At 42.5% G+C, this 24011-nt stretch overlaps 1 protein-coding gene and 1 non-coding gene across 2 annotated transcripts in view; both read left to right on the top strand.

The window, feature by feature from the left end:
* LOC144098327 (nucleolar pre-ribosomal-associated protein 1) overlaps window positions 1–24011 on the top strand; it is a 66959-nt gene that overhangs the window by 710 nt on the left and 42238 nt on the right. The window contains exons 2-11 of the mRNA XM_077630885.1: window positions 2983–3128; window positions 4471–4758; window positions 7908–8004; window positions 10430–10512; window positions 11020–11199; window positions 15231–15352; window positions 17379–17574; window positions 18629–18763; window positions 20663–20827; window positions 22270–22360. Coding sequence (XP_077487011.1) covers window positions 2983–3128; window positions 4471–4758; window positions 7908–8004; window positions 10430–10512; window positions 11020–11199; window positions 15231–15352; window positions 17379–17574; window positions 18629–18763; window positions 20663–20827; window positions 22270–22360 — 1503 coding nt within the window. The remainder of the gene's footprint in view (window positions 1–2982; window positions 3129–4470; window positions 4759–7907; window positions 8005–10429; window positions 10513–11019; window positions 11200–15230; window positions 15353–17378; window positions 17575–18628; window positions 18764–20662; window positions 20828–22269; window positions 22361–24011) is intronic.
* LOC144099645 (U2 spliceosomal RNA) lies at window positions 6299–6485 on the top strand. The gene has a single exon (XR_013307459.1). It is a non-coding gene; the product is annotated as a U2 spliceosomal RNA (small nuclear RNA).

Here is a 24011-nt window from a genome sequence, read left to right on the forward strand (position 1 = left end):
CATAGAACCAAAGAGCGATCGTCACGCACGAAGCTTTCGTGGCCATCCGCGCCGTTATTCCAGCGTGATCTAAGTGCTTCATACGTTTCTTTTGTTCAGATTTTGTTCAGAGGTGCGGTGCTCAAGTAAAAAAAAAATCGAAAAAAACGAATTTTGGGAACCATCACATTTGTACCTATATGGTCTCTTTAGTCACATCTCGACAAATATTTATATTTATACACAGTTTATACACAGTACCTACAGCGCCCTCATTGGGGCATTATTGTAGGGGGGAAACATCATAAATAAGAACAAACATCTAGTACATAATAAATTAGGCAAATGATGCGGTCTACACAGAAAATACAATAAACCCATGCACACGGAGGCAAAAACAAACAAACAAAATAAAAACCATTGTAGAAAGGCAAACATACCCTAAACACACACATACACACACACAAAAAAAAGATACATTTTAAAATACAGCACTGCTTAAAACATAATACACTCGGACAAGAATTATTGCACTTATATTGACAGGTGGCTTTGCAAATCGGTCAGAAACGATGTAGGAGGAGCGGTAGCGACCCGCGAAGGGAGACAGTTCCAATCATGCACTGTTCGTGGGAAAAAACTATATTTGAATACGTTTATACGGCAATTGTACTCGCGCACCTGAAGTGGGTGGTCAGTGCGGGCGGAAATGTAGCTGGGTTCACTAATGTATTTCTCATTTGGAATTCCAGTTTTATTATTAAGCACATTATAAAAGAAAGAGAGTCTCAAATATTTGCGCCTGTTTTCAAGTAATGGCCATCCCAACTTCTCGCGCAAACCAGAAGAACTTTTTTGGAAATTGTAATCGGCGGACACAAACCTAGCAGCCCGTTTCTGGACGCGCTCCAGCTCCTCAATATTCAGTTTTGTATGCGGGTCCCAAACCGCGGAAGCATACTCAAGTATCGGACGTACAGTAGACATGTATAATGTCTCCTTCAGCATAAGGGGAGCGTCCTTAAAGTTACGTCTGAGAAAGTTTAATGTGCGACTGGCTTTAGCAGATATGTAATTTACGTGTGTATTCCATGATAGGTCAGTAGAAAAAAAGACTCCCAAGTACTTATAAGTTGAAACTGCGGATAATTCAGTGCTACCAAGGAAATAGTCTGTTTGGAGGAATTGTTTCTTTTTTGTAAACCGGACCAGATTACATTTGGAGATGTTTAGCGCCATATTCCAGTTGTTGCACCAAGAGAATACAGAGTTGAGGTCATGCTGTAGTGAAATTGCATCTGCTTCAGAAGAAATATTGCGGTAGATACAACAGTCATCAGCATAAAGTCTGATTATACTTGAAATGTTACTAGTGAGGTTATTTATAAAAATGAGAAATAGAAGAGGGCCCAAAACCGACCCCTGCGGAACACCTGAAGTTACACCCACACTTTCCGAGCTGACACCGTTGATAACCACGCACTGTCTCCAAAAGCCGCCCAAAAGTGACTTTGAAAATTGTTTTTGTGACCGTGGGTAGCAAAAGTGGCTGCTTCTGCAACTTCAGTGCTTGTTTTCTCAAAGTTTTTGGCCCGACTTCCCTGCTTGCAGAAAGCGCAGCACGACAATGGTTCACGGACTTTAATGCAATTTGTTGCATTATGTTCCTTGATAAATTCTTTATGCAGTGACGATCCTACGGTTCTGAATTACTTTTTTTTTTGCTCTGCAACTACTTTGGCGTGACTATAATGAGTGCACTATGCGAGCATGGATGTAATGTTTGGTGCTGATAAAAATATTTGGAGAATGTCATTACATGAATAATTCTTATGGCTAAAACATATGAGTGGCTGAGGTTCCTGCCATATATTGTTGTCACATCAGACTTTCTGCAAGTTCGGTATAGCAATGAAGCACTAAGAATTATAATGTCAGAAATACTGAATATATATCGGTGATATTTTGTATTTAATCATTTAGTGCAGTTCTCAAAACAGCCATCAAATTTGATGATGATGATGATCGATTTTTTTTGGTGCAAGGGCATCTGTGGCCTACTCAAAGTGGGGTCAAAGACCCATTTCCAAGCATTTCGCCCTAAATAAATAGAGCACCAGCCCAGGGGAAAGCTTATTGTACCACGTTATATCACCGGCGGGTACCCGGCGGCACTGAGGATCGAACCCCGCACCTCCCGCATGTGAAGCAGATGCTCAGACCACTAGGCCACCACTGTGGTCCGCCACCTAATTTCATTGCTCTACGCCAAAAAATAAAAAAGTTCTGCTCCAAACCCTGCGTCACCCTTAACAGGTTCTGTGGGACTGACAAAAAAGAGGCATTGAAATGCCTGAATTTGCACCAGTCTCCTTTTCCTGTGTCTTGAAGCTCGGGGCAAAAAGAAAATGTAAACGTAACAGGAATGAAACATAATTAATATGCTACGAAAAGCTGAATGAAGTCGGGAACATAACAGCATGCAACTGTTCTCCAGTTGACAGTGAATACTCGGATTTTATTTTTAAATAAAACCTTAGCAGATATGCTTTTTTTTTGTTGATGCCAAGCTTATGTAAGTACCTTTGTTTAGGAACTGCAGGCTTTGGTAGGTTGGTTTCTGGGCATTACTAACAGCCAGCTTTTGTCTTTATGAGGGGAAGGGCAAGGTCACGTCAACTATGCCTTGCTGTGAAATGCATGTGGACACTCAGCAGGCAGGTTCATCAAAACAGTGGTTGCGTTTCCGAGCTGGACAGCAAACCGTGTGATGGCTCACATGAGTTCAAGTGCAAGAGAAGTGAATCTAGGCACATCTTTTGGGGGAGGAGACGATGCGAGTTTCATAAGGATGGGTATTTTTGCCTTGGGGTGGTTCAGATGAAATTTGTATAATGACTTATTGCTGTGGTGATTAACTGCTTGCAGCACTTTCATGCAAATTGTAAAATTTCTGATCTGGGCCTCATCGCTCATGTGCCTTCTTTCTTGTCTCACTTCCAGAGTTGATCAAGTTTGTCAATGCGGCGGACTCATTTGCAAGTGGAGAAAGTACGGTGGATGTTGTCAAGCAGTACCTTGACAGAACTGATGGCAGCTATCAATGTATCACCTCACTCCTTGATGGCGTCAAGACAGGCTCTGTGGTGGTAAGTTGGCTTACTGTGTCTGCCAACCTTACTATATTCATTAGTGTGAGATATACTCCGGGAGCATAAAAGACCAACGCAAAAAGACATGACCAAGGGAACACTGAAGAGCACTGTTCTGTCATCAGTGTTCCTTTGTCCACATTTTTTTTACGCTGGTTCCTCAAGTTTCAAGTGCGAATCAACTGGCCCAAACTGGGGTTTTGATACTCCGGTTAGTGGTGATTTCTGCGACCTGCAAAGTTCCCGTGAATCAAGGCATGCATAACAGAACTTTCTCACTGCTCACTCATTTGTGCAAAGGCATGGTTGTTGTCTTGTCCTTGAATCTACCTTAGATATATATAGATCTTATTAGCATCTCCTTTGAATAGAGGTGGTGGCAAACGTCACTTTGCCTAGTAAATTGCTGTTTATTTAAGTGGCTATGGCTGTTTTATTTATTTCACACTTTTTTTTCGTTTTAATTCTATTCTGGTTCTTTCCCATTCTAAGGTATATTTTTGTTCTAAGCTATATTATTTGATCTCTGTGACGGTTTGCGCAAGTTTTTCATTCCGTTATTATGCCACCAGTGCTCTAGTTTTCGCTCACTCGTCTCTACTGCTGACATGTTAATTTTGCTTTTACTCTCCCTGAAATTCAGGGCCTCAGGGAGGCTGACCATGTTCTCTTTGATATTTGGATATATAAATTTTCAGTCTACCAGAACATATTTAATGTTTTCTAATTTTTTCTCGGGAAAACATGCCTGTTGTGGTCAGTTTATTTATTCATGCCTCAGAATGAAAAAAAAATGTTAATTTAGTATGAAAAATGAAAAAAAAAATGAGGATGAACGTCCCATTGAGCATTGTTGCGTCACGCCCACTCCTGTGATGTTGCAAGTGTGTTGGTTTAGAAGCCAGAACTGGTTGTGTGTGGTTCTTCCAAAGACGAGCTATCGTTCTCTGATTCAGACTTTTATACTTGGAAAGTACTCCTGCAGAAGACCGTCACTGTCGTTGCCAGAAGAGGAGACAGCGCGCTTGGCTATGACGAAACAAAAATACGCAACTGAACACCTCTGTGTACACTTAGTAAACAAAGGGAAGAGCGTTTACATTACGTGAGTCATGTCAGTAAAACTGAGCGAAGCACCAATCGAGATACCGTAATCAGCTCTTCGTAAGAAATGGGCCACATCCCCATAAGCACCTACTTTCAGTAGAGCTGGAAATTTCAAACACATGATGGCCATTGTTCATACGCAACAGCAGCCATCAGAAGGTTAACTAGTGCAGCCCTGTAGCTCCTTTCCTGTTGCATTTATTCCTTCTGCACCCCATTTTTTTTGCAACAGCACAAGCTGATCTACCAGGCCCTAGAGCGCCTCCTCTGCAGACTGCCCGAGGACTTCAAGCAGTACGTCAACACGGCACTGGTGTCAGTGCAGCAGATGTTGCAGAAGTACAGCCGCCTGCTGCACATGGCCCTGTGCCGCACGGCCAAGTACGGCATGGCCAGGGCTGCCTTGCGCCTCCTCACCTCCATTGTGACCTTGGGGCCCGAGGGAGCACGCTACGTCACCAGCGTGGTCAACTTTGAAACAGTTGACTTCACGACTTGGTTCAACACACGCAACCGCAAGGTGTGCAAGGGCATCTCTGTTATTTAATTATGTGATAGCATTAGAGGGGTCAGTGCCACTGGGCTGCGAACGAACTCAGTATACTACCTATACAAACTTAGCATATACTACTTCGGATATAACAAACGTTAGTTTTCCACCGCAGGTATAACGGCCTTTATTAGTATATATTACTTCAGATATAACAAACCTTAGTGTGCCACCTGAGATATAATGGCCTTTCATGCGTTAACCTTGGAAATACTGAACCTAAGTATGTCACCTCGGATATAACGAACCTAAGTGTGCCACCTCTGATATAATGAACTTCTGTGTTTGGACCTCCGATCTAGTAAACTAAGTGTTTTTTATTTGTTTACATTATACCTACACTGCCAACTATGGTATTATCATAGTTGGAATGAAAGGGGCAATACAGACAACCCTTCACACAGCAACTTAGTGAGGTTGCATAAAGAAAAACAGTAGAGAGAGACCTCGATACGATTTCCTGGTTCATACATTCAAGAGAGCATGCTGTTGGGCTTGCCGGTGTTGCACTTTGTGAAGAAGTTAACGCGAATACTAGACGAGGGATAGAAGAAAGAAGCCACATAGCACTGGTGAACGTCTTCTACGAGTCTTCTTTCTTCTGTCCCTCATCTAGCGTTTGCACGAACTTCATGTCATTCAAAATTGCCGTTCAAAATCGTCGCCGCAAAAAGTGTCCCATAAAGTTGCGCTATTTTTCTCACGGTTAATGTGTTCCTGGATAACATGATTTTACAGCTTCAGTGTTTAAAATTTCAACAAGTTCTGGTTCTTTAATGCGTTTAGCAACCAAGCAAGCATCTTGAAGTGAACAAGCCGCCCGACCAATCATGGGTTCACGAGACATGAAGAGCTAAAATGCAGCAGCAGTCACTCTCTGTGGTGGCTTCTCCGTGGTGCTTAGGTGCAAATGGGCGAAGCACTAGAAGGGGGGGGAGAATGGTGCACCAACATACAAGTGGGATGTTAGTGCGGGGACGCGACCTGAAAAGGAGAACTGCAGCGGCTTCTTTGTGATGCTTAAGGACAAGGGGCCGAAGCATCTGAGAGCTACAGCAATGCGCTTAAAAACAGGCAGGCTGGGTCTTGAGATTGCAACGTGAAAAACAAGAATGCGGCAACTTCCCAGCAAGTGCTAGGGGACAAAGCATCCGAAATTGGCTAAGAAAAGATTTCGTTTTTTTTTTTTCCATTGCCGTTGACAGGCCAGACGTGTTGTGAAGTTTCTTCGGTGCTTAAGACAACTCCAATGCAGACTGAATTCAGTGAGCACTAGAAAGGGAGCTATTCAGTCGTTGTGACAAGAAATGCTAATCAATAATGAATTATCAATAATTGTTTTCGTACGTCATTCAGCAGTTACATTTTTCAAAATTGGGCGGTTTGTATGATATGTTTTTCCAGGTAATACGTTTTCTTCCAAATTTTTTAAAAACGTATCTATGAATTTTTTTTCCCCCAGGGGGGAGGGCACAAACGCCTCTCCCCCCACTACCAAAAATTGCATGCCTTAACTACCCCACATTTGGGGATGCAGTGTAGTATCTGTTCTTATCAGCTCAATATCTGATACATGTCCTATTTGGACCCAAGGTAATAAACTTATTTTTGAAATGCGGCGGTGCGCTTGAAGCTTGCTTCACCTCCGCCACGGGTTGGCCCAGTATTGCACTGCCTCTGGGATCGTCCCACTAAAAAATATATAATATGAGGTTGTACTGTACAGTGTGAAAGACACAACAGGAAACAGCAGAATCAAGAAACTCATGGAATTGTGATGTCGGCTTATATATGGCATACCCAAAGCGCTAGGCAGGTACTCTCATATCATGAATAGTACTTTACCAGCATCCCTCGAAAGGAAAGCATATAAAAGCTTTATTTTACCGGTGCTCACCTATGGGGCACAAAACTTGGAGGCTAATGAAAAGGGTTGAACTTAAATTGACAACGTTGCGAACTATGGAAAGGAAAATGATAGGTGGTGTAACGTTAGGAGACAGGAAGAGAGCATAGTGGATCAAGGAAGAAATGCGAGTTAATGACATCTTAGCTGAAATCAAGAAGAAATGGGCTTGGACAGGGCATGTAATGCGAAGGCAAGATAACCAATAGTTGTTAAGGATAATGGTTTGGATTGCAAGAGAAAGAAAGTGTAGCTGGGAGACAGTGACTGTGAGAACAAGTACAATATTTTTGGAAGGGAATATAAATCATTCAATATATAGTTCCAGTTCACAATACATTTACAATACACAGTAAAGGCATAGTACAATCCACAGTTGTACTTTAGCAGTACTTTCTCATTATTGCTGGGCATTTCATGCTCAGCATGGAAGAAAGGTTCTTGCATTTGTTGTTGTTGCATTAGTGTATCAGGGACTTTAACCTTGCAGGGTGATGGCAGCATTGTTCTGCCCACTGGGAATGTTGTAGTGTTATGTAATCTGGTTTTACTCTTCCTGTTTCTGATAGAATGACTTTTGTTTTTGCAGCAACTGAAAGTGTTCTTAAAGCTGCAATTTGATGCCCTAGTGTTAGTGTGATGCTGCATTTGCTGGATTTTGTATGCAAAAGCTCCTTTCCATCTGCGCTATAAAATAGACATCATGTTTCACCAGAGTAATGCCGTAAGGCATTGGGCCAAGCTGTAATTGAGCTTGTGTGCACAGGTGTGAGGGCAGAGACTAACACTGTTTGACTGTTGTCATTTCGTGATTAGCTGCTGGTTCAGCATTTGCTGATTACTGGCTGGTTATAGCAGAGAAATTACTGCTTTTTGAAAATACAGCTAACTAGGCAGCAGACTGCTTGGTAAGCTGCAAGTAAGGTTATGAATGTGTTAATGCACTCATTTAGTTTACTTTGATATAGTCACAGGTGTAGGTAGATCAGTAGTTGTATGTTAAGAGTAGCCTAATGTAATTGTATGCAGTGGCTGACTTACCTTTAGTTTTAGGTGTTTGCTGGGCAATACTGATTACTTTTTCTATACAGCATTGCTTGTGAAAATAGTTTCACTATTTTGTATTGAACAGCCATTGCTACCAGAAGTGTACATTTTTTGTAATTAGTTTTTTTTTCCATCTGCCTGTCCTTCTCTGTAATTCTCACTGTAGGATCCTGAGGATGTCAGAACATGCGCTGTTTTTTTGTTGATGTCAATCCTTGTCATTGGAAGCAACTCTGTAGTACGCCAGGTCCTTCAAGCCAAAGGTGAGTAAGCTGGTATTCTGTATTCGCTGTCCAAATAAATATGTGGATGCTTATATACGTGGTGTAACCTGAACTTTGAAGGCTTCGTTTTCACGAGTCATCTGCTTTGTCTGGGTCATCATCTTCTTCACAGTCTTTTTTTCTTTCTCTGTGCTCTAAAATTACTACCGATGAGTTGTGTATTCATAAATATAGAAACTGACTTAGGCTATAGATTCTAGTTCCAGTAACGTAAAAGGCATTGATTGACATTTGTGGAAAATTTGGTTTCCTTATGCCTGATAGTTCCTGAGGAAAAGGTACATAAAGCTTCATAATGCTGTTTTGAGAAAAATGAAGATAAAGCTTCAGAAAACCCTGATGTTTCCTCTAAAAATGAAAGCGAGAAAGGATGAAAACGACATTTTTTAAGTCATGAATACCCAAGTGAGATATATTTTCTGAAAACTAAAGAAATGCTCTATCAGATGGTCACCAAATCTAAAAATAATTTTTTTTTTTCAAAACAAAGTCTCACCCCACCTTAAATTCTGGACAGGCATGATGCCTCTGAGGCACTGCTGTGCACATAAGGAAAAAAGTATTAGTGCCACCCTACTCATGTCCTTCCTTTCTATCACGCCCCTCTTTCTTTCCCCCTTGCTGTCCTGGCGCTATCCTTATCTTTCCGCTAGCTGCAGCTCAGATGCTTCAGCTTCGATGATAGATGCTGAGGCTAGCAATATATTTTCCTTCCATCCTTATTTTATTATCAATAAAAACTACTAATAATAATAACAATAAAACAAGTAAAATGAACAAAATGGAACAGCAAGAGCTTCACTCACTCATATAGCAGCGAAGAAGCCTTTATGGGCTGCATTGTTAGGAAATGTCTTTCTCTTCATTGTCTGATGGAAGCGTTCAGCAGTTTTGCTGTGGCCTTGCAAATTTTATGGGAGGCAACAGCCACCCTTCTCTTCGTCATGGTGCTGTTACTGACGATCACAATGAGAAAGTACAGGGATTTTAGTTTTATCCCTCCATAGTGTGCACATACTTAATGCCCGCACCAATCACACTCGTCCTGTCATCTTCACAACTCTTCTAGCTTGAGCTCTGCCATCTCATTTTGGCCAGATATGATGTGCGTTAAAGCCATCTTGTTGAATTTCGTATAAGGTTCCCGACCTTGTCAAGGTGTCACTAGCAGGACAAGCGATTGAGTAAAAATCCTACCTATTACACGGTGCAGTGTTGTCCGTGCATAATGGCAGGCATGGTGACGATTGGAAGGTTCTGTCTCTAGCCAAGAAACAGCCAGCACACAGTTTTGGTTTCTGAGCTTAGCCTCTGGCCGTACCTATCCGCCATGCATTTGCCAGCTGCCCGAATCCATCTGTGCACTGCTTTCAGACACTGACTAACACATTGCTGGTCATTTATTTGTTGTTTTCAAAGCAGACTTGCAATTCTGACACCAATGTGCGTTCCTCTTGCTTGCGTTCACGTAGTTCTTCCAGCGCGCCGGAACTGTGCACTCGTCACGGGCTTTTCGCTGTTTGTACGATGAAGCCTTTTCACAAGGCTTCACTGCATTTTCGAATTTATTTATTTATTTATTTCGGAATACTCTCAGTTCCTTTTTGGGATTTGTACAGGAGTGGACAATAAATAAATCGACCTTTGAATAATTGGGGTGCTTTATTTGGTACCCTGAAGTCCGAATAAATGAGGTTTTACTACGTTATTTTTAGATGTCAGTCATGTGTCATTGTCATGTGTTATGACCACTGTACAGGCTGCATACTGTTATGATGTTTTATCAAACAGTATACATATCTATGCACGTCAAATTTTTTGCTTTTGTATGGTGCTGAGGCAGTGTAGGTTTGTTTATTTTGGTTGTAGAGACCGGGCACTAGGTAAAATAGTGAGGACAACGTTTGCCAGCTTATCTTTTTCTGAAGTTTTTTTCATACCGAACAGATATTCAGTTCAATATTCAAAGGCATTTTTTCTTCAAATTCGTATTCAATTTGTTTTTGAAAATTCCAGTATTCGTACATCCCTACTAAGTACAAAAAAAAAGTTATGGGAGAGGTTAAGAAGCTAGATCTCACTGCAGATTTTTAGTGCTTGCATCAAGATCTTCGTCGCATCAGAACTGTAAGCATTCAGTAAATGACGTGACAGTGGCAGTCATTTATGAATGTCTGATGGGACCAACGCCAGAAGAATGTACTTCGCAATCAACAAATTACGACATGCAAAGTACATGGTTGCTGATGTGTCACGCAGTCTTGTTGCTGTGTTTGTTGCCATACATAGCCCACAGTCCTAGCACCTTGAAGTTGATGGATTTGCAAGCTATGGATTTGCAAGGTAGAGTATTCTCCCATTACATTGCGTTCTGAACTTTTTTTTTGTAATCTTTCATTTCCAGGACTCATAAACAATATTTTTCCTGGCCTCCTGTATGACCGTGCATCATTCATATGCAGTTTTTTGTCAACATTTCAGACAAAGGTGAGTAAGGTAGTGTTACTTTATCCCGGTGACATGGAATGAATATTTCCCATGCTGCGATTTGCTGTTGAGCAATGGGATGAAGTACCAGCTCGCACAGCTCGCCTGCATGTGCTCAAAACCACGTGCAGGCGCACATGCTTGAAAGCGACATGTGCCCCATGGTGGAAGTTAAGCAAATGCATGAAAGCTGATTTATTTTCTGGGTATCATATGCTTGCAGAATGCGAATGGTTTTTCAAGTGCTGTTTGAAACGACTGTGGCACTGCAGCGTTGTGCCAGAAAGCATAGCTTTCAATATTTTATATTCTTGTACCAAAGCCTTGTGTGAACTGCCAGTAATCATTTTTAAAGGACCTCCTTAGGGCCAGGTTACCTCCGCATCATTGCACATTTGACTCTAGGGTTGTTTCTATTTTTTTCATTTCTTGAAACTCCGTGAGTTTTCCCGTGATTCTTTGAGACTCCTGCTCACAGTGCCTTTTGTTTGTTTCTTCTGGATTGAGGTCGTAGAGAACATGTCCTTCACAAAGACCATCAAGCTGAAGATGCTGAACGACAAGACTCTAAAGTATGTCACTCAGCTGTTGAGCTGGGAAGGGCCGAAGCCATGGATGTTGTCTGGCCGATGGAACAAGTACAAGGCACAACGGGAGTCAGAAAAGGAGGACCCCGAAGCTGTGGTGGTGAGTGCCGCACGTGCAGTTGTTTAACCAGTAGAGGCTGTCACTTCTACTGACATTACTACAGTGATCCCATGCAACGACACTCACGTGGCATCCGTGCGGCTTAGCTGAGGGAAGAAAAACTATTATGTTTTCTCGTGTAATGAACCCACTTTTTTCTCCTTAATAGTTGAGATCAGTTTGGGGGAAGGGTTTATTTAATACGAAGGGAAAAACAGTTATGATAGATTTTTTTTGCGAAAGTTGAAATTTCATATCATGCCAGCAAGTTTCTATCAAACAGCTATGTGCCGGCCATCGTATGCTTCTGATGAGAAAGTTCAGAAATAATATAAAGGATCGAAGCTGGTAGAACCAGTTATTATTGCAGTGGGACTTAGTTCATGCTAATGATCATGCCAGGAGGAAGGAACTGAATGGAAGGACGGAATAGAGATGGTAGTGTTAATCTCGTGCCTGTTCTATAGCGCAAAAAGAAAGAAAACTAAAGGAAATAAGTAACTGCTGTGAAAGATCTGAAAACAAATAAAATTAAAACACTTTGAAAAAGTTCAAAATATAAGGGGCAAGAACGAAGATAGCATACGGGCACACGCTTCTACACTGTGTCCTGCCCATGCGTCCGACCATTGTCAACAAAAGCATGCAGCCGACAAAGGTGCGTGCATCCCCAATTCATTCGCATTCATGTCGCCAGTACCAAATAATTGGCATCATTTGCTTCAAGAGGTGTTTGCTGTGTGAAAGTGCGATCTGATGATTTTGTGGTAGTCAACGGCTCCAGCCAATTGCTTAACGCGACTTCTTGCCAAGCTCTTCCCGGCGAATAAAATGTTTTACAATCAATTGCGGCAAAATAAAGCTAACAGGCTAGCAGGAAGCTTAGCAGGGCGCAGCAGAAAGTTAGGTGGGTGGATGAGTTTAAGAAGTTTGCGGGGATAGGGTGGCTGCAGCTGGAGCAGGACAGGGTTAATTGGAGAGATATGAGAGAGGCCTTTGTCCCGCAGTAGGTGCATTCAGGTTGATGATGATGATAATGAATGCTGATCCTGAATATCAGGTGCGCGTTCTTTACGCGAAGTGAAAAAAAAATTATTTCATTTAAGGTTACCTGCCTAGTGCGTTAATCAGCGAAAGCTGATTGGCATTAGCGGTTGAGAGGTCTAGAGTGGCAGGCCCATTTTAATGTTTCACAGGCAACTGCCTGGTTGTGCGTCTCACAGGCTCGTTTTAGCGTCTATGCGCTCATGTGCATATTTCGCCTTCTTCCACTTACGGTCTTTGGTTCGATCGCGTTCACGGCACACTTCATGGACTCCACGGCCCCAAATAGTTTAGTTTCCAGTGGTGTCTTATTCACAATCTAAACCCTCTATTGGTTTTGAGCAAATTTTTGTTAAAGTTTTGGTTCTGGTTTTATGGGTTTTAACGTCCCAAAGCGACTCAGGTTATGAGAGACGTCATAGTGGAGGGCTGCGGATATTTTCGATCACCTGGTGTTCTTGATTGTGCATTGACATCGCACTGTACACTAACCTCTAGCATTCTGCCTCCATCAAAATGCGACTGCTGCGGCCGGAATCGAACCCGCATCTTTCGGGTCAGCAGCCGAGCACCACAACCACTGAGGCACCGCGGAGGCTCCTGGAAAAGTGCATTACTTGCTCACTGGCTCAGTGGACACTTCAGCTGCATTTTGAGGTGGCATTGGTGTCCAGCTACAAATTTAGGCAGTTATGTGCCTTTTCTTTTCTCAAAACCAATGGAGGGTTTAGACTCCATTGGTCTAAACCCACTCTTTGACTGCCGGCTTAAAATTTGGGTGCTGAATTTTTACCTGACACGGCGTTGCAACCTGCGTTAGCGTAGCGCAGAAATAGCGAGATATCAGTGCTGCATGTGCATTGCTTGCAGCAGATAGAAAGGCTCGTGATGCACCTGCTTGTAGTTAACAGCTGCACTGTGGACAGCGCAAGAAAGACATATTGCAGCTAAACTGCAATATGCCTTTTTTAATGGGCCATTTTAACGGGATAGCGTTATAGCCACCCTTCTGCAAAAAATCCGGCGTTGGCATTGTGAGCAAAAAATGCAGGTGGCCCACCTGCCTTGAAACAAGCGTGAGATTGCGATGAATAGCAAAAAAAAAATGCGTCTGTGTCCCGTGCAGTGTCATTTCATGCCAAGAACCCAAGGTGGTCCAAATTAATCTGTAGCCCTCCAGTGCAGTATGCATCGTAGCCCATGTGCCGCTTTGGGATGGGACGTAAATGCTTACAAATGAAAAAATTTGCAATTTGCTTTGCTCGCGCTATGCTGCATAGCTCGCAAAACCCAGCAAGAGCACGCGTAAGTGCTAAAACTCTTCTCTTTCGGCCATTTTGTGATTCCTTCATTTAGGGTATGCAATCCCGGTGTTCACCCACAGTAAGACTGCTTCCACACCTTTCCTTGTAACTACCTATAACCCATATAGAAAAGTACGCAGAGTGTCTGAGTGGCATTTTGAAGCCTTTGGCAGCGTCCTACGACCAAGTGTCCTACCTGTTGGCAATGAAGTTGTCAGCAGGAGCGAGGCAGGAGTTGCGCACATGGGGTGGTTAGGCCATAGAGCTCCCTGTGGTTGTGGGGAGCTCTGTGTTGCGTCACTGGTGGCTTATTATGTCTCATAAGCTGCTTATGCTTTAAAACGAATTCTGGAACACCTTCGATGCTGGCGCTTTAAAAACATAGAGACAAACGTTCTCGGGACAGTGGGCGCAAACACAGCTGAGGTTGAGCTCCATGCTCTGAACATGGTATATATGCTGGCAGCCAGTGCCAGAAACGCGTGTTGGAAACAGAGCAAGAACACTCAAACATGCTACTTGGAAATGCGCTGCGGAGGGGTTGGTATGCACTAAGACGAACGGCCTACCAGACGCTCATCCCTGCTGCAGCAGGATTTGTGTGCATGCTCCAGCCCTCATCATCATCCGCTTTCTCTCGCCTTTGCCATCCGGCACCGCAGTGGCAGTCGGTCGACGCTCCCCGGATATTATTAAAAATTTGGAGGGCTGTACATACTGTGTAGAAATCAGCTGCGCCAGGCTGCCAGCAATGCCATTATTCTCAAAAATAATTTAAATGAGCAAGATGGAAGCCAATGGCCTCCAAAACCAAGGAGCATAGGGGATGTTTTTTTTTTCCCTTTAATTTATGGTGTTCATCAGTGGGAGATTAATAGGGTAATTATTTTAAACATAATTGGCTAGAAAGCAGAAGAAAAAAACAATCACATGCTGCTGGTGGGATCCGAACCCACGAATTCTGAATTTCATGTCCTGTGCTCTACCAACTGAGCTGCGGCAATAGCTGTCCAATCTTCCGGGGGTATTTATTTGCAGTGTAACCTAACCTTGAGAGTGTTCACCAGCGCCACCCTCGTCCATAGCGGTGGAAGTAGTACGTCCTGTATTACTGCGAGTGCCACTTGGAACGTGATCAAATGGTGAGGATGGAAGCTGTTACACTACACATATGCTACACATATGTTACACATTTGTTACTCTACACATAAATATGCCTGAAAGCAGGAGATTAGACAGCCCAGCTCAGTTGGTAGAGCACCAGACATGAAATTTGGTGGTCATGGGTTCAGATTCCACCAGTAGCATGGGGTTGTTTCTTCTACTTTCTAATCAGTTATCTTTAAAATAATCACCCAGTTAATCTCCCATTGATGAACACCACAAATTAAAGGAAAAAAAGAAAACATCCCTTATGCTTCTTGGTTTCAGAGACTGTTGGCTTCCATCTTGTATTTCATAAGAGCCCTACTACCCCTTCCCTTGTCTGTTAAATCAGAAAGGTTTTTTTTGTTTTTTATGTTTGTGTAACCTCTGCATGCTGTTCCTCATATTTTTGGGCTCTTTTCTGAGTGTAAGTAATACAGAGACATTTTTGTAGCATAATGTGCTCTTGCCACCTTTTCAAGTCCTTCGTGTTGTGTGAAAAAGATTGGCAGTGCGTTGGATTCTTCTTATATCCAGGAAGCATCGAAAGAAGATATGGAATTGGTGCAGAGCACTGCCTACAAGTTTCTGATTTCAGTGTGCTGTTCGTACAAACATGGCATACTGTTCCGAGACCCCAGACTGGGACAGTCGAGGCAGTGAGTACAAGAACATGCACCTCCATTGCTCCCCTTGTTCTTTGCTGAGAATTGGCTTTCTTCTTGAACCAGCTGTGATTGCTGTGGATGAATCCTTGCTTGTGTGCAGGGTAGCCTTGTGCTTAAAAAAAATAATAATAGAAGTAATGTTGCCTGCATCATGCGCTAACAATGTGTAGTGTCAGCAGCAAAAATTCTGGTCCCGTTTTTAATTTTTCTAGTTGGTTTAGTAAAAAGGGGAAACAGGGCATTGTGCCATGTGAGCTTATATTGATGTTCATTTTAGCTTGATGAAATAATTTGCTGTTTCTGCAGAGATATCATCATAACATTTGTGACAAAGCCACAAAATGGTGGATTATTAGCAAAGCTAGGGAAATGGTCTTCTAATCTAGTAGTTCTGAGGGACTGCTAGGGGGCATACGAAAGTGAGTAGACTGTGTAGTGTGCTCATGGCAGTCGAAAGACTCGCATTTTGTTCCAAGCATTCTTTTTTCCTGTTTGAGATTGCACATTGTGCAAAGTTTTCCTTATGTGCCATGTCCTTAGTGTCTTGGCACCATACTGTGCTTGTCGCTGTAAATGCTTTTAAGTCACTACCTTATCCTCTGTTGAGAGCACTGTAGGATGCTACTTCAGTTGCCTAAAAGGCCATTAAGCCATTCAAAGCATGGTGGTGAAGTCTGAGGCTTCAGTCCTTGATGACCTCATACTTTTTGCTTTAAAGTTAGTTACCTCAGGTTTGCATTGCCCAAACAGTGACTTTTATAGTTGTGACCTCTCCAGACCAAAATGTCTTAGAATACAACAACCATTTTTAGCTTTCTGCCAGTAACTGCACTAATTTGTCTATGTTAGACTTGTTTATTAGTAACGGCTAATGTCCAAAGACTGCAGTAGGTGATGTGCACTCATGAACTTGTTTTTGTTGTTGGTGTGTCAGCATTTTTTTTCCTATGTGGTCAGAGTTTCTTTTTTCTTCTGCTATTGCCCTTTAATTCTCATTATTACAGCCCAGCCCCCTGAGCTTGTAATTGTCATCACTTGAAGTGTTCAGTTTCCTGTTTTTTTTTTCTATAAACTTAAAGAAGGATGTGGGTCTTAAAAATATATTTTTTGTTAATTTCTGCCACAATCTTTGTCAGAGTTACCACATACATGTGTCTTTTTATGTAGAGTGCAATTATGCAATTAGATTTTCAATTTTTCAACAAGAACATGAGTTACAAGGAGTTTTTGCAGTTTTGATTGGGCTCTTGGTTACAGGCCATTAGCCAAAAGATGTTAATAAATTATTAGAAATATTTGCAGAGCTGCATCACCCAAGATGCACTTTGTGCGACAGTGCTGTTTTGACACTTGCATCAATGAAAAAACATCGGTAAAAAAAAATATATGAATAGAACATGCAAAATGGTTTGGCTGCTAATTTAGAAAAGCAATTGAATAAATTAATTTATAATGTAAAATCCAGCAAAAACAGCATCACCGAACAGCTCTACTCCTCCTGAATGAAATGATATCAAGCTTGTTTGAATTGTCCAAGGCAAACAAGAGAAAAAGCCCGTAAGGCAGGGACTGTATTTGTAAATTCATGAATGGAGATAAGGAGACTTGAACTCTGTGTGCACTTATCGAGTTGTGGGTGCACTGCTCTGATGCCATCTTGGAGCGTATCAAACGAAAAGGTGCGAAGCAAGCTTTTAAACAATGGCAAAATGATGGCAGCTGTGGAGCTGTTTCAGAATTGCGATCGTGTGAAGTGGAACGTCAGTTCGAAGCTCACACTTAGTTTTTAAGCTGCACGAGTCTCAAGATATTTTTTTTTGTACTTTTGGATTGTTTTGAGCATGGATATTTTGCAAAGGCAGTTCGAAGTGTGTTGAGTACGAAAAACTTTCTGAACAAAACGACTTTTTTGTGATTTTTTTGCAATCGCAAGTTCCGCATCGCCCTTTAATTGTCCTTTACGATGCCATGCAGCCCTGCTCAGTTCATGGGGTTCTGATGTTCTTTTTCGTTGAAGGAACATGAACTTTGTGGTCACCTCCACCCTGCTGACCATGGAGCATCCGTACGAGTATGACCGCTGCCTCTCCTTTGTGGTGGAGGTGCTAAAGGCTGCCCCCGATCAGATTGGCCACTACCTGCATGGCTGGCAACCTATTCTGATGTATGCCACGGCTACAACTGCCCAGAAGCTCATCAGTTTATATACCCAGGTGGGACATAATTTGTAGGGCTTGTTTGTTACTTCATTGTTTTGCATCAAGAACTCAGGGGTACCAGATGGGACATAATTTGTAGGGCTTGTTTGTTACTTCATTGTTTTGCATCAAGAACTCAGGGGTACCAGAAATAAGGAGAGAAATGAATGGAACTAGAGCGAGTTTTAAAGCAAAACTTGAAATTAATTTGTGAGTACCTGGGGCAGTCATACTGCATTCTGATAACAAAGAAGCTACCTTCACTGAAAATGAACCTTTGTAAGGTAGAAAGCGCCAAAAGCGAGATGCAGGTGTCACCTTCATGCAGTTTTCACAAGCAAACTGCGATGGCAGCATCAAGTATTTTTTGTTTGTGGCTTTTTGACACTGCTTTCGCACAGGCATTTTTGATCCAGGTCAAGTCTGGTCCCGATTGAAGCCCCGAGGATGGTCAACCTGAAACTCTGCTACACGTTCCCGCTCGATCCCGGTCAATGGGTTAGCGTGTTAAATGCCAGGTGGCTGGCGCTCCTTGCACATATAGTTGTACAAATGTGGGCATACACGTGTGTTTATAATCGGGAAAAAGTAAATGAACACTTCTGATCAAATGCCCCTTTACAGTGATGCAGTTACAGCAGGTTCCATCACAAATGGACGCAAAGCACTGTACTAACGTCCCATGCATTCCAGGGCTGCATTTTTTCAGTACTGCCCTGGTAGGCTTGTGGCATAGAGAGTGGTAACGTAATTTTGGATATCAAGCTGGCTGAACCGCTTGATTTATGTTTCTATATAAAAAAAAGAAAATTCCAGAATAACTACAGCAGCTGCACGATCTTTCGATATGAGGGCAAATATTCTTCCCTTCGTGGCTCTGTTGCAGCTCTTTTGTTACTGTGGTGGGAGACATGCTCTCATGTCAGCAGAGAGTGCCGCTATTTCAGGCATGATGAAAATGTATTTTTACTGTTTTTGTTATGAATCACTGCTAGCACATACTTTGTTTGGAAGACTGACACATGTCTTCCAAAGGTTAACATGTTACAAATCTTTATTTCACACGCAGGTTGTCGAGGTCCAGAACTTGGATTCTACGGTATGGGCCCTGGCCGAAAATGTGCCTGAAAGAGTCTGCAGGCTGATTGCATATTTTTCTCTGCTGAATCTCTTGAGAGGTGTGGGAGAAGCTGAGAGCATCCAGGTAATTTATTCATTTATTTATTTTATTTCGAGAAACATCTAAAGGCCCTGACTACATGGGTTACACAAAGGGGTGGCAAAGAGGCAAACATAGAAACACAACAGGGAAATCTAACATGACAAACTGTACAATAAACAAAACTAGAAATAGTGCAATAAATGAATTGCCTACAAGTATCAAAATGTCATGGAATGATGCGCAAAATAAACGTAATAAAAAAGAAACAATAAACAATGTGAAAAAAATAAATCAAACATACAGTGAACCCTCGTTATAGCGACCTGGTTAAAGATCGTAAAATAGTTCGATATAGCTGAAATTTATAATATAAATTTTCGTTAAAAACTGATGCTGGAGAAGCGAAATTTACTGAACTAAAGAACGGCAACTGGGAGAGATGTTCCCGTAGTTTTTGCACCATTTTGAAGCCGCTTGTGGCGATTGCAGAGGCAGTAAAAACCGAGCAGCAACTGCCAGTTCGGTTGGCTTCCCCACGCAGCACTGCGACACGCGGTGGTGGCAGGTCAACCGCCAGCTAGGGTGTCTTCCTCGCATTATGGAAGTGTTGCAAAAAAAAATCGAACTCCAGGACGAAAGCTCTCGCCGTGTTCACCACCTCCGCTGTGTGACGGTCAGCGTCAGCAACGCATGGCTGCTAGAAAGCTACAGCAACCGTATCGCTGGTTCCGGGGCACTGTCAACAGGTGCGAGAGGCGCAAACAGGTGCCAACTGCCTGGCTACCAGCAGTTCTGGACGCTATGTCTTCTGTGGTGCTGTTGGCTTATATGAGACAAAGCGTGAAAAATGGTGCAAACCCTTGCAGCACCACCACCAGTTACATGTGTAGTGAGGCAAAGCCTGCCACCTGCTTTCCAAGCGGGCACACTGGCGCCTGGCAATTCGATATATCCGTTTTATGGCAAACTGCATTCGGTATAAAGTAAGAAATGCACATATTTGTTAAAAATAGTTGGGAACAGTTTGATATAGCCAATAATTCGTAATATCCGTGTTTGTTATAAGGAGGTTTTGCTGTATTGACGTTGTGCAGAACAGAACTAGAATAACAACTACACATCGCTTTAATTCTTTAAAAGTTCATGAAAAAACATCACATTCATTTCAGTTGCGATTGTAGAAGTCAGCTGGCTCCAGTCAATGATGGTTTTGGGTATGAAAGATTTTGCAAAAGCTGAAGTGCATTGTGTGATGCATTTAATCTTGAAATATGCTCACAGCAAAGGGAAACTGCTGAGGGTGAGTGAAGAAATCATCATGAAGCAATGGATGATGATAAAGTTTGTGAAAAATTGTTAAACGAGCAAGTTTCCGACAATGGCAAAAGTTCTCAGTTCCAGCTTGTGCTTTTAATACTGTGATGCTAGTGAAACGTGAGTAATCTAAAAAAATTGAAATCGAAATCTGAAAAAAAAAAAAAAATGAACAGCGCGGTTTTGCAGGGATTCGATGTTATCTTCTATGATATAGGCTTGATTTTAGGTTCAATTAAAGTAGCATAATCAAGTTTTCACAACTGCACAGGAACATTTCGAAGGTTACGTTTTAGAAGGCTGAGAGTGGTTAGCAGCTGTTAGAATCAAGCTAATATGATAGTTCCAGGTGAAGTCAGACTGAAGGTAAACTCCGAAATACTTGTAAGTGGAAGCTGTCTCAACTGTTACAGCATTAAGAGTGTATGTGGTTGGGATGCGGCAAGAATTTTGTGTAAAGGAAACGAGCTTTGTCTTAGAGTGATTTGTGGTCATTAGCCATGATGAACACCAAGGGTTAGTTGAATCAAGGTCGTGGCGGCTTCAAATCAAAAATTACTTTAAAATTTGCACTTTCCTACTACGCCTTCGTTGATTGACCACTGTGTACCACTCTTGTGTCGTTAGAAAGAGGAGAAGGAAATGCAGCTGCAACTGGCGCACATGCGTTTTGTGGCTGCCTCGTTGCGGAAAGTCCAAGCTGCTCTGGCTCACGTTAAGAGCGCCAGGTCTTCTGTGAATGCAAGAGTGAAGGCGAAGCTACCCCGTCTACTGTGTCAGGATGTGTGGAGGGTGAGTACAAGGGCAGCGGCTCTTCTATTTCAGTGCCAGTCACATTGCTTGCTTTGCAATGGGACCCCTTTGGATGCCTCAGTTTGTTTACTCATTGCAGCGTGGAGCCATTTGTGGGGAGCAGGGGCTTATGTCTTAGTCTTGTCTCTATAATATGGGACTAGTTTCTCTAGGTCATTATTAAGAGCAATAAGAGGGAAAGGCTTTCTTGGTTTTTACTCATACTGTTGCCGATTGATTTTTTGGACGCCAATAATTCGGATGCGCGATGTTTCGGACTGCGCTGAACCATCACTCGCCTCATAGGAACATTTTCGCGACAGGTATTTCGGACTGTGGAGTACAAAAGTTAGATTTTTTGGACTAAAATAAACACCAGCAATGCTGTGGGGATTGCTTTTCAATCGAAATTTCGTTTTTGCTGCCTAATATAGACGCAAGCCGGCATCGCTGCCATAACTAAGCGGTTCTCCGCCGCCGTGAAAGGTGCCATATTGAATTGAAAGTGAGTCAGTCAGATGGACTGGCTTTGTAAGGCTTGGTTATTTGTACTTCATGGTTTCCACTTGAGATAATGGCATGCTGAGATAATGGCATTGCTATCGAGATTGCCTCCAAAGAGAGCGTGATGACATTGAAATGGATAGCTGCAGTGTCCGCTGTGGCTTGGGCGATGCCACCCGCGGTGCGGGCAGATTGTAAATGGGGGGGGGGGGGGGGGGGGGGGGGGGGGGGGGGGGGGGGGCGTGCATTGTGAAATGGTTGCTTCTGCTTGCATCATCCTGTGAGTTACCTCTCTCGGTCTTCGTGAACGGAAATTGACTTCTTGCTTCGCATAGCGCATGCATTTGCTCGCGGCATGGCCTGCGGCTGTGTCGCACTGTCTGGTATAGTGACACAAGGCGGTGCTGACATGACGAAAGCATGACTGGTCCAGAGACAGTCTAATATTATCGGTTGCAAGCAGAACATGGGGGGCAGGGAAGTTCACAACTTTTAAAGCGATTTTTAAATTTTTCACAGAAAATTTTTTTTTAAATTCACGGATCTTTCGGACTTAGATTATTCTGACCATTTACCGGGTCCTGCCGACTTCGAAAAATCGGTCAGCAACTGTACACTAACTGCTGCTTTAAGCAGCCATTTGTGTTTAAGCCAATTAGAGAAAGAGAGCAAATTTGAATTGTAAATTAGTGCATATATGCCTAGATGCTGTGCTTGAATGAAATGAATGGAATAACTATTGGCACCAAATATCTCTCTAAAGCCTGGCTGTTTGCTTTTGATGCTAGAGGCTGTTAAATTTTTAATTATAGCGTCTGCTGTGTTAAGCTATATCTGTGCAACATACGCTTGTCTGCTTCTAAAAACCTGATGAAGTACACAGGGATGCCATGTTGCCACATTTAAATCTGCATTTTGGGCCTTCTTTTTTTTCCCAGAATGTTCCTACAACAGCAAGCCTCGTCAATGAGTACCGCAACATCGTGCTAGCAGCCACGTCGGAAGAGGCAAATCTGGCTGAAGGCCGTTGTGAGGCTTTGATGTTTGCTTAATATTTTGCAAGATGAGTGTTTGCTGCATGCTTGCAGTGTCTTATGTGTCTGAGGTTATAGAGTCAACTATTTTGATAAGGACATACAGAAGGCTGTTAACAATGAGACAAATACAGCAGTGTGCATAACACTGCTCCTAGTTTAGTGCTTCTGAGGAGCACCAGTGATTGTATATTTCATGCACAAATGCAAGAATTATCAGTTCCTAAAATATCACTGAAGCTATGAGAAGCAGCAGGACCAAGTGTTGTGAAATACTTGTTCAGATTTTACTTACATTTGCATTCCTATGCTGAGACATGACCTTTAGTAAGGGATTGTTTTGGCAGTGAAAGCGCCTTGTCTGATATTTTTTATGTGTAAAGGAATGTTAAAAGTACAATTAGCTTTATAATGCAATAATTCTGTTTTTATGCAAGAAATTCACTTTCGATTGGCACACTGGCTCCTAAAGTGCAGTCATTTTCAAAAACTTACAGCCCACTGCTCCAGCGGCACGAGCAGCTGCAGGGTCGCACATGGCGCTGGTATTTTCATTGTATGCATGCTGTGAAGGTGTGCCAAATGAAAAACCACTCTCTCACTCTTGCGCGGGCACGTAAAGCGCTTGATAAATTTCATCTGTTACATTCATCGGTTTTGCCCGCTATACACCACTGTGCGCATATTTGAATTTATAATTCAGGGAACATAAACACCAGAATTTTATAATGAATCGCTGTCGCGCTCACTAGGACAGCTGTCTTTTCTTTTGTTTCTGCACGGCACCCTTATTGTATTATAAGCCCTCGGGTCCATCTAGAAACATAACTAAAGTGTCTGTCAGCTAATAAGTAACATGATTTCTTGATGTTACATGACAATTCCAGTAGCATGAAAACTGCCTCAGAACGATCCCTTACAGCCAGCTGATGCTAAACCACTATATACCATATTCAATGTTATTAAGCTACTAATATTACAAGAACACAGTTTTTTTACAAAACAAAGCTGTTATGTGGGAAGAAATCCGCTGCAATGAAATTTTTACAACTCATTAGCTAACTGCATTTCTCCAATGGAGATGGAATTGAAGGACGATGAACGGCGCTCATGCAGCGCTTCGTCCATATAAGAAACAGCATGCCGAACTTTCGTGTTTGCTATGCATTGTTATGTGGCTGCCGAATGCCACTAAATATTGTCTGAACCCAGCGAATTGTTGTTCGTACGATCCAACACGATGAAGGAGGCCACACACGATGCCCATTAAGTTCAGTTAATTCATCATAAAACACTGCCCATTTGCTTTTTGTTATAAAAATGTTATTTAGCTGCTTTCGTGGTTTTCATGTTTCATAAATTGTACGTTCAAAAATAAGCATAGTAGTGCATAGCGGGCGCTTGTTAGAGAGTCGGCATAAAAAATATAAACTGTGCTTTTTCCTTAACCAGAAATACAAAGCGGCCCTCATAGAAGAAAAACAGGTCTGCACCACTGCACAGATTGGTGGCCTGACTCAACATGGCCCTAGGCTTCGTGCTATAGCATGACTAGAGAGCTCGACAGAGTGACATTTGCACTTCCCTGGCACATTTTTTGTGCACTTCGATGCACACGCGCCGCGTGCCCTCTACGGCATGCGTAC

This window comes from Amblyomma americanum, chromosome 7, assembly GCF_052857255.1.
Source record: "Amblyomma americanum isolate KBUSLIRL-KWMA chromosome 7, ASM5285725v1, whole genome shotgun sequence".
Taxonomy (NCBI): Eukaryota; Metazoa; Arthropoda; class Arachnida; order Ixodida; family Ixodidae; genus Amblyomma; species Amblyomma americanum.